We start from the raw sequence: 10,852 nt of genomic DNA, 5'->3' as shown, positions 1-10,852 counted from the left end.
GGGATATAAATCATCATCATTACAATAATGCATCATCAGAACACCCGGGGGGCGGCTAGTCACATTTTATCTTCACTGAGTACTAACCCATCCATGGTCCCAGTTTATTTTGAGATCCTTTTTGGAGCTTATTTTATTAGGAAGCCAAAGTAAAGTCGTAACAAAATGCTCCCTGAACACAACTGCTGAACTTTAGTTTTAATGGTGACCCGTAGAACATGCCTGCCAATCCTTTGATAATCCTTGCCTCAGTAACAGAGATCTGCTCCCGTCAAGCAAGGACCAAGTTTCCTTTTATTGGGGAAAAGCTGTTGCAATCATCCAATCCAACACGCTGAGGTCTGACTCCTCCCATCATTTTCAAAGTGTAGATCAGCTGTCACAATTCCAAGGGCAAGACAAATTAGACAAACCTATTTTTAGGTTGTAATTAACTTTCCCGTAGCCCATGAATCCCTTGAGTCGCTTTTTGCTCGTCATTAAAGCCTCGTCCATCTCTTGTCTCCGTTGTCCACGTCAGGCCTAGGCGTTATCTGTAATTGAGAGCAAAACGCTACTGTTAAAATATAAGGGGATATTTGCTTGATGGCAAAGTCATTTGCGTTGGACTCATTGATGATAGTCAGGGGATTGAAAGTACTATACTGTAGTTCATCATTTGAGGAATCGTTTATCCAGAGGTGCTTGTGGAGTTGAGGGTACCAGCCTTTGCTTCATCTCATTCTGTTGTCCCTTGACACCCGACCCTCCCGAGACCCTTAACGTTCCTCCCGCAAACTCCCCGTCCTCCAGCCCTTGTCTTCCTCAATCGCACCACTCTTACTCCCTTCACTGTACCTTTGCTCTCCACCTGGAAGTCCTCTGGGAGCAGGTTGTCCTGCCGGCTGCCCAGGCTGAAGGCCAGGAAGGAGAGGATCAGCGAGTCCATGATGCTGATGATGGCCAGGATGTAGGCCCAGCGCACCGTGCAGTTGCCCAGGGTGTATTTGTCGGTCCGCTGGCCACACATGCGTTTCACCTCGTCTGAGTCCCAGCCGTCGGGATAGATCATACAGCCAATCACCATGCAGGTGCCTGGGAGAGAGAGAGAGGGAGGCACGGGATGAGTCCAACCATCAGGACCTTTTGGATTGTAAAGCTGGAACGCTGATTCACCACTCTTCTTTTAAACAAAACCCAGGCTCTGGGTAACTGAAGATGGTTTTAAGTTGTAAAAACAAACAAACATTATAGCACATAAAGGAAATCAGTCATCATTTACAGTCCTGTACTAAATAGTTAAAAGCTTGCTTTACATACTTACTGCTTACACATCAATGGACCGTGAATAATAATCATAGTAACATATCTCACCGGAGACATCTTTTATATTAAGCACTGCTACTTCTATTACTTAAGATTTATTCAATTCTTCTTACGCTAACTTCAGTAATATTTTAGATCCAGGATTTGTAATTAAGTATTGCTATGGTGTGGTATTGATCATTTTGGATGAGCAAAGGATCTCAATCATTCCACCATAACCACCTTGTCCACCTCCACCACTGGAATAACACATTATTACAGAGAAGCCACCAGAGAAATTAAATATACACTCTTCTCATTCAGGTACACACACACACATACGCACGCAGGCGAGTTGCCTAGCAACTGCACAGCATCTCAACTCCAGTAGGATGAACTTGTTCATCCATTATTAACTCTTGCCCCAGTGCCGTCCCACCTCAGCATGAGGAGCCATGGGAACTATCCGGTGACGAGAAGAAACGTTAGAAGGCAAACACACTTTCACATTCTCAAAGCTCTCGCCTTCCCTTCATCCAGTTTATCCTCTATAGCAGTGGTTCCCAAACGGAAGGGAGAGAAAGCTCCCAACTTGCTTGTTGGTTGTCGACAGAAACCATGCTTCTCAAATAGAAACTCAGAGAGCAAGTGACTCACTGCCCTCTAGCTTCAATACAGATGATCATCAAACATTCTCATCTGTGGTTCCTCCCTACAAACGGATCAGGCAAATAGGACTCAATTATTGTTTAATCCGATCAACATAAATGATCAAACCTGTTAATCAAATCCTTTATAAAGTCCAAGTTATACACATATCTTCATGTTCCATAGGTAACTATTACTATCTGAAATATTATTGCATCTGTCTTTGTCTGCACATTCTTGAGGGGGGGAGGAGGGGGGGTGTCGTCATGGTAACATCGCTTTCCTGGCTGAGCTGCCATTATCACGATTAACTGGGATTGGCACTGCTGTTTCAGAGCTAGGAGACCAGAAGAATAAAAGGGAGAGGAACCATGCTCCCAACATGATTAATAACTATTTACAAACTGTGAGGCCTGAAACCCCCAGCTGGCCGTTGGCTTGAGCGATATCCTTTCACTTGAGCACATTTTGGGAAAACCTATTGTATACAGCACAGAGCTCATTTATTCACTGCGACAAAAAATTGTAATCTTGTAATATTTTCTTAAGCCACAGTAGGAGAAAATTCATTAAAAAAAATTCTGCAATCTAACTTAAAAAAAAATTCTAACTAACTTACAGTCAAGGATTCATTGAAAAATACAATTAAAGGCTTGAAAATAATACAGAATGTAGGAATGTTTTGTATGTGTGCAGTATGCAGACATGAAAGCATTGCACTAATTGGATCGCACGCTGAGCGGCAGGTGTGAGAGGAAGGAGAAAGTGTAACGCACACCTTGAGGTTAATCTCATTATTTGTTTCATTGGACTTGTCCTTTCACTTGCAGCTACATCTGTTCACAGGCTGCTTCACGTTTCAACCACAGGATCATGTTTCCTTCTGTGTGCGCGCACATGTTAAAGAGAACTGCTGGAAAGTCTTCTTATTTCTGTGTAATACTGGCAATGCATTTCTTGGATGAAACATGTGTTTTTCCAAATGACACGGTTAAAGGATAGCACCAAGCTACTGTTGCTGGTATTTTGGGCTGACTTTGGTAGGTCCCTGGGTGCAAGAAGGTCACCTCTAATTTGACTGGACATTCATTGCTTGCCGCAGGTTTCCTGTTACTTAGGAGCTTCTTGTCTATTTGTTTACGTGTTGGTGAAGTCATTCGAGACTTGTTTTGTAGATATAGAGCTAAATAAAAAAATGAATACTTCATTCCAAAACTTGAATATACTTACACACATTGGTTTGTGCTTTGGGGGTAAAATGGGGCACAAAAGAGTACATTTTCCTCAAGTATCTGTGGCTCCTCTCTAGTGTGATAATAGAAGGATGCTGTGGTCGCAGACATGAAAAGTAGAGAGATAAACCAATATGCAAACCATAATTTTCGCAAATATTACATTTTGGTTTTGTACTGAATGCAGTTTTGCATAGTTCCAGAAGATTTAAATGCTTAAAGCCTTTTCATAATTCAACCTAAGCAGCCACACTCGAGTTTACTTATTTTTATACAAATCATACAAACTTCCACTATGAAGCTAAGAAAAAAAAAAACGAGTGAAACCCCGGCTGCTCACTGGAGGCCAACTGCATCCAGGCGCAGATCTTGTAGACGCTGCCCGCGTTGCAGAAGAAGAAGAGGCTGAAGCACACGATGCTGCCCACCACCAGCAGCATGGAGATGCCCACGAAGAACATCGCCGTCTTAAACGCGCCCGAGGGGATGGAGCCGAAGTCCAGCGCGCTCCCTTTGCAGGTGAGCTCCGAGGTGAGCGCGTTCCCGATGCAGTAGTGGAAGAGGCCGAAGTACCCCGCCTGCGGCGTGTTGACGCTGTCCCCGATCCAGTAGGGCTGGATGAACACCACCACGGTGATGACGGAGAAGGTGATGGTGAACACCGTCCACAGCACGCCCACGGCCCGCGCGTTACGCACGTAGTTGGTGTGGTAGATTTTGGCGGCCTCCTGAGCCGGCAGCATGGCGACTCAATTCTTCTGTTAAAGAAGGAAGAGTTAATGCACCTTAAAAATATTTTTCCTGGGTCAAAACTTACAGCAGCTGAGAGTCACCGGTGGGTCCGGAGTTTGGATGCTACCAGCTGGCTGAATGTTTTCTCTCCGATGTGGTCCTCGGGTGGCCTCATGAATGATTCATGGTTAAAAGATCCGCAGGATCGATGGATTTAAGAGACAAACCTTTGCGATGGTCCCCAAGTGGAATAAGATATATATATATATTTATATATAGGCATGGAAATGATATTCAGCAGAGCAAAAGCAGCAGTGAGCTCTTACTTGTATAGTTCAATTATCTTTTTCCTGCTTATATTTCTGTAATTTTGTCTAAATTACATTTTTACATCTCAGACTAGATTGTTGTATTGGGTCATAAATGATCATACGACAGGATATCATGCACTGTTGTATATTTGATTTACAAATAACCATCGCAGCAGTTTATAACACAATAATTCAGTAGTCATATAAAATGTCAGAGCCGGGGATCCATCCACTAAACTGCTCTAAACTCTGAGCCATGTTCCAACAATCATTGAGCAACTATAACTTTTCCTTTTTAAGCCTCCTTTGGCCAAAGTTCGTTCTCGGACTCATTCATATGGTGAAGTCATTTAGGATTTGTGCCTTTTTGACCTTACGGGACCAAATGGGTGAATGGCGTCGGGTCGTTTCATTGAATGATTTAAGGTGAACCAGGGCTTTCTTTCGAAGGGTGGACTCTGAAGGAGTCGGTGAGGGTTGGAGTCACTTGTGTGCACCACAGTCCAACACCAGATGGCGCTACAGAACTTCAGTGTAACTGAACATCATACATCCATGTCTATTAAACATCCTTTTTTATGTTAAGCTGCAATACCAAACCCTGAAATAATTAGTATTCAATATCCTTGATGGAAAAAAATACTTAAGAAAAAATGCAAAATTATTACCAGTGAGAACTAATGGTAAAAGTAGCTTACAGATTAATTTCACAAACTGCATTTATTCTGTATGTACAACATGTGTATAATACATTTGATTTAATGAAATTGCTGATACATACATAGGCACTTTAATATTTGTATTAGTCATGTTTGTGGTCCTTTGTTAGATTGGGGTATAGATCCATTTCACACAACTGAAGTGCAGTTGTGTCACCAGCAGTAATGTTGCACATCCCATTGTTACAGTGTTTTGCTGCTCTGACAACACCTTCATGTTCTGACTTAAAGAAGCCCTTTCACACACCTAAATACCTGAAATATGTGAACTTTCAGACCGTATCAGCCAATACCTTTGTGCAGAATGCCCTGGCTAACTAAAGGATTTAATAATCTCCAATTATCATATTTTCAAACCTAGAAAGCCAGGGCGACTGCTGTGGGAATTGTCACTGAAACGTATATGTGATGTTTGTTCATTGTGATTATATTTTATTATATGGTTCTGGTACACAACATATCTGGTGAGTGTGTGTGTATGTCTGTGTGTGTGTGTGTCGCCGGCGTGTCGATGCACTTAGCTTAATTAAGTGATGCCGGCCCGGAGTGAGAGGGACGTTGTTTCTAATCAACTTATCCGGGACCAGCAATCCAATTTTAAGATACAGAATGAAGTGGCATTTCTGGTGTGTTTGTGTGTGTGTCTTTGTGTGATGCTTTCCTTGTGCCTGCCCATGTTGTGTCAGCATCTTTCTTCTTTCTATGCATAATGTGGTCAGACCTGTTAGTCACAGCTCGCTAAGTGGGTACATTAACTGTAATGTTAAAAGGCATCAAATCATGAGCCTGACCTTACTGACACGGTCACTGTTACTACAGAGGATACACACAGTTGTTATCAGCAGTTTATAAAACCTTCAATGAGAATTCAAACATCTATTGATGCTAGCAGTCTTTTACATTTAGCCTGAAATGGAGCTTTCCTGTGTGTGATTAACCCTTCACCCTCTCTTTAGGTCCGTTTGATGCGAGAGCCACAGAGCACAAAGAGGCCTTTCTGCCATTTCAGCATCTCTTCCTGTCCCTCTCTTCTTTAGAAGCTGTTTCCATAGTAACGAGGTGCAGGATGCCCCGAGAGAGAGGAAGTGATGGGATATGGATCGCATAAAAGTTGAGCACACGGCTGAGAAATAATTTGGTAATGAAACCCATTTAATGACACATTGCTACTATAATGAATGAGGGAAACTAGTTTGTGATCTGATGAACCATAAAAATCTGATTCTGTTCAAATTCTGGCTTTGAAACTTTACTAACTTTACTGACACATTGATGGAAATTATGAGTCAAATATTGAAATTTACTCTGCTTGTGAGCTGAATGGATTTCAAACATTGGAGCGTCATGTAAATAGTTATTGTTTCTAAATGAAGGGTTGTTGGGGGGGTCAGCTGTCACAGATGGACTCTATTAGTCTTTTTTAAACGTGTGAGTAACAGCATGCAGAGGGGCTTGAGGTCAGGGGGGCAAAGGACAACCACTCCTTGTTGACCTCCTGCTCGAATATCAAACACATTTGCACGCACACATTTGCACGCACACACGCACACACGCACACACACACACACACACATACACACACACACACACACACTATAACGGTAAATCCGTTGATGGGTGTCGCATACTTCTCTGAACCACCCTGAGGCTGCAGCCACTGGGAGTCATCCCCTCGCCTCCACCCCAGCCGCTGCCCTGCCCTGCCCCGGCCCAGCAGGACGTACCAGAGCCTGGGCAAGAAACGGACCAACGGGTCAGTACGCTCCCCGGGGCGGGAAGCTGGAATGTGTGGTCCGCGATACGGGACGAGCAAGGTCGCGACTGATTTCTGATGGCTCGCCATCGTTCAGTCCCCCTGCGACTGGAACTCTGTGTGAATACGTGCAGATCTACACGAAGGCTCCTCGGCGTACTGCTTTTACTAAACCTGGCAATCTTGCCACAGAAGGGTGGTAAACCTAGAAAATACAAAACATACTGTTTAAAGGTTGTTTATTTCTGATCCGAAAGCTGTGAGAACAGAGCGGAAAATGTTTGTTAATTATTGTTAGATGATAACTATCAACAAAAAGTACTCTAGATTCAAACTAAACTTTCATTTACTATTTACTTTACTATATTTTTTGGTAAATAGGCTCGTTGACTTTGTTTGGCAGATAATTAGCACTATCTTGGCAAGAAACTGTAACTAAATAGTGTGAATATACTGAACCTCGGGATTAGGGGTCAAAATCATCCTCTGTCACACACAGCACAGCATAAAACCCTGATCCCGTCACAGTCGTGAACGCGTCCGTTAGCCTCGGTCATGATGGAGAAGAGCAAAGTAAGGAAACAGGAAACGAGTGGACACAATTCAACTTTTCTTCTCGGTGGTGCACCCCTCCTCCCGTTAGGCGGGGATTCGTCAAATGTGTGTTTGAGAAATCAAGGCCCGATCCAAACAGTTTTGTTACGGCAAAGAATAGAGGATCAGTCCATGGAGCTTCAAAGCCAAATATAGAAAATGCATGTGAAGGATTATATACACATCAAAGAATAAGGATGGAGAATACATTAGGGTGCAGTTCCATCTTCCAGCTCCCTCTTTCTGTCTTGTTTTCTCATCCTTTTTACTGAAAGAAAACGTGACGGATATGATGCAGAGGAAAAAGGACTTTGGACCTTTTTGTTACGGAATGCATTGTAGTCTTTGCTTGATTTAAAACACAGGGTTTTTATTTGGTTTTTACACGTCTCAGTGCATTTTGGTGGTACATTGTGTTGGAATTTGGCAGTGAATGTTTTTTGTGCAAGTATCTTTTAGATTATTTGCTACAGGTGTGGACACCAAAAATTTAATGTTTTAAAATGATATGTTAAAAAGTGTTAAAACATGCTTCACAAAATGAGAATAAGTACTCATGTAGAGTATATAAGTGTGTGTCTGTTTGTTTGTGCGTGTGTGTGTTGATAGAAAAGTGTAGAATCCAAAGCGGAAAACTGAATTGCTGAATTCACCCTGACTGCCAGAACCCGGGGCGGATGAAATGATTGTATTTGAAGGCGTCTTATGTAATTAGGGTGTTATTTTGACTACATGGAGCCCGAAAAACAGGGATTATGCAGCAATATATTCAATATCTTCAGCGTTTTATAACCCACACAGCACGGTTATGAAACGTTCTTTTTACATTAGAAAGTGCTGAGGAGGAGGAGGTGGCAGACACAGAATCATCAGCCAGGGTTTATTTGAAAAATGCATCCTGAATGACTGAAGTAGAACAAAAGGTACTCAACACATGCCAGCGCAGCCTAACTATGTTAGGTATTAAAAGTTCACCAGACAAAATAATCTGTGTGAAGTGAGTGTGTGTTTGTGCGAGCACCACCCATGTTTGTGTGTTTTGTTGTTTACGGGGGCTGGTGGCAAGTTCCCAGCAGATCGAGGAGGATTTCAGCTTTATCCTCCAAACTGGATATTAATCTTGTGTGGATTCCCAAACTGCTTCTGCAGAGCGTAGCCTGTGCAGCACTGACATCTGCACCTGGTCCTCTGGACACGGACACACACACACACACACACACACACACACACACACACACACAGACAGACATGCTTAGCGTCATAAGCTCCTCCGTGCACACAGAATGGGTTTATAGCTCATGCAATCATTTGTGTTTCATTACATGAACTGATGTTGATGTGGTTGTGCAGGAACTTTTTGCTGAGCTGGCATCTATGTTCATACTGATAAAAGGCCATTTAGATCAAATTGTGTATCTGTTATTGTGAAATTGTTCACTGAACAGTGCTGGGAAGTGACCTGGTTTGAGAGATGACTGTGTTTGTCAGTGTTTCACACCAGTCTGCGGTAATGAAGAGCAGGAGTGGACAGGCAGTGGACAGGCAGTGGACAATATGGTCAAGTACCTTGGATGGATCAGTTAATGAAGCCTTACAGAAACCTGGCTGTGAGAGGAAACTAGATGGAGGAGAGGTTAGTGCAAAAGATTCGGAATGAATAGTGAGGAACGAGAGAGATAAGAATGGCTATTAAATGTGTCTGTTTGACACATTTAATAGAAAGGATTTTCAATTTCTCCTTTTCATAAATCTGACTCAGCAGCAGAGGGAAGTGACGCTATTGTGACTTCCCTTTTCCAAACAAGAGCAAATGAACTCCATCTTCTGCACGCAGGAGTTTCAACCTTTGACCTCAGAGGCCCCTCCTCCTCGTCATGGGAACAGTCTCCCCCCAGTTAATGGCAGTTTAACCGACCTCAGATGTGGCCGCTGGCGGTCTGGGTGATGTAAATTAGGTGTATGATTTGGGCAGGGCCAAACCGGCCAATCGAGCCCGCTGATTGGTCTATAACGTCCGATAGTGGGGCTCATCCATCAGTTAGTCCAACTGCATGTCAATCGAATACGACTATGCTGCTTTCAAGAGCTCCTCGTATTATTCTGTTATTTTGTGAAGTTTATTTTCCCAACAGCTCGTTCTTATTTTAAGAATATTATCGGGAACATTGGGCGCTGAAAGGCCTTGGTATCGACTATTGTTGTTTAAAACGTCTCTTATGAGTCAACTAACTTTATGGAAATGATATTGATCTAATACCCCTTTACAGGCAAGCCGTTGAGAGGCCTATGCCCTCTGCGCGAACGCTGTCAAAAAGGTTTGAGATTTTTCCGACAGTCCCTGAACGCAGCAGTATCCCCTCCACTTCACGGTCTCAGCGCCTCTCACGGAGAGCCGGTGCGGTTTCAGACTTGAAACGCTTCACTCTTACGCACTTTAAACAGGATGTAGCGCCGAGACACATCACGGAAAGAAAAGAAGAAAACAAATGTTTGTTGAATGAACTCCGCCATGTGACAAACAACCACTGAGTCACACATGACAACGGCGGAGAAGAAGACGGGAGGAGTCCCGATGAGGAAGCTCATCTCCGGCAGGTCTTGACGGCAGTCACCGCCACAGATCCGTGCGGCTCGCGCGCACCGAAGACCCATCACAGCCCAATCACGCCACCAAATCCGGTCGGTGGACACTGAAAGCGACGATGGCGAGCCAGGGCGACTGCTGTGTGAAGGTTGCATTGAGGTAAGACCCCCCCCCGACGCGTGCACGCTGGACATCTGCCGACTTTAGCAGACCATATTGTTGTCTGTGCCTCCTGGCGATCACGCAAATGCATCCTGCAACCCCAGTGGTGGGATTTTGACCTTTATTCTGGTCCGCGTCTCCGCACGTTGCGGGAGGACACCGAGAAAAAAAAGAGCACGAACACCTCGCTTAGTAACACGGGGGTGGCGCTCTGCACAGTATTGATAAGGCGAGGCAAAGCATGTGGCAGCCCCACGCTACCTCCGGATGACTCCCTTCCCCTTTTTGGAGGGCATTCAGTTCTTCTGGGCATTACCAGTCCAAGCAGCGGCTTGCATTCGCGATTTAACACAAGGGTGCGGTGACAGGACATCTGCAGCCAGGTGCATGGAGCACAATAGGCGTTTCTCCCTCGATCCCTTTTCTGTAATATTTTTCTTGCAGGCAAATGTACCTGCTGTGGCTTGTTATCGTGGCCGTGTCTAGTGAGCACCTCGCATGTCTACAGCAGAGTTGGCTCCACATTTAGTCTCCTGCTGTTTGAAAAAAAAAAATCAAACATAAACCGTCTCAGCCATTTATTCAAGCCCAAAGAGGTGTTCTCCTTCAGAGCTGTGTCATGCACTGCCTTTGTTGGAGTTGCACCCAAAAGCTCAGGCAGCAGAGCAGCTTTTGGAGATATTTGCGGGCCATTGATTGTGTGTGTGTGTGTGTGCCAAGACCAAATGCATATTGATGCATATTTATGTGCATGTACCTCTTACTGGAGTGTGATTGGCTCTGCATATGTTAAATCTTTTTTTGTTTGTTGTTGTTGCAGTGTGCGGGGCTGA

General features: G+C 44.0%; 2 protein-coding genes across 7 annotated transcripts in view; one reads left to right on the top strand and one right to left on the bottom strand.

The window, feature by feature from the left end:
• Positions 1–89: 89 nt before the first annotated feature.
• lhfpl5a (LHFPL tetraspan subfamily member 5a) lies at positions 90–4,042 on the bottom strand. 2 transcript variants are annotated; one of them, XM_037490722.2, is made up of 4 exons: positions 3,998–4,042; positions 3,505–3,922; positions 838–1,074; positions 90–533 (listed from the first exon to the last, which is right to left on the bottom strand). In XM_037490722.2, exons 2-4 carry the CDS (start codon positions 3,905–3,907, stop codon positions 523–525), a joined length of 651 nt encoding a protein of 216 aa, XP_037346619.1. In that variant the 5' UTR covers positions 3,908–3,922; positions 3,998–4,042; the 3' UTR covers positions 90–522. The 2 variants fall into 2 exon arrangements, with proteins under 2 accessions (XP_037346619.1, XP_037346618.1); XM_037490721.2 differs by having other exon boundaries at positions 3,505–4,035.
• A 5,580-nt stretch (positions 4,043–9,622) lies between these two features.
• The window catches only part of kif21b (kinesin family member 21B), a 44,518-nt gene continuing 43,288 nt past the window's right edge, over positions 9,623–10,852 (top strand). For all 5 annotated transcript variants that reach the window (XM_037490949.2, XM_037490952.2, XM_037490950.2 and 2 more), the window contains exon 1: positions 9,623–10,016. In XM_037490949.2, coding sequence (XP_037346846.2) covers positions 9,976–10,016 — 41 coding nt within the window. In that variant the 5' untranslated portion in view covers positions 9,623–9,975. The remainder of the gene's footprint in view (positions 10,017–10,852) is intronic.

This window comes from Pungitius pungitius, chromosome 8 (genome assembly GCF_949316345.1).
Source record: "Pungitius pungitius chromosome 8, fPunPun2.1, whole genome shotgun sequence".
NCBI classification, from domain to species: Eukaryota; Metazoa; Chordata; class Actinopteri; order Perciformes; family Gasterosteidae; genus Pungitius; species Pungitius pungitius.
Note: the sequence above shows the minus strand (reverse complement) of the source record. Positions and strands in the feature narration are given on the sequence as shown.

Coding starts and splice junctions, on each gene's coding strand:
- lhfpl5a (XM_037490722.2), bottom strand. CDS start 3,907: ATGCTGCCGGCTCAGGAGGCCGCCAAAATCTACCACACCAACTACGTG. Junction 1,075..3,504: donor CTGGATGCAGTTGGCCTCCA/GTGAGCAGCCGG, acceptor TCTCTCTCCCAG/GCACCTGCATGGTGATTGGC.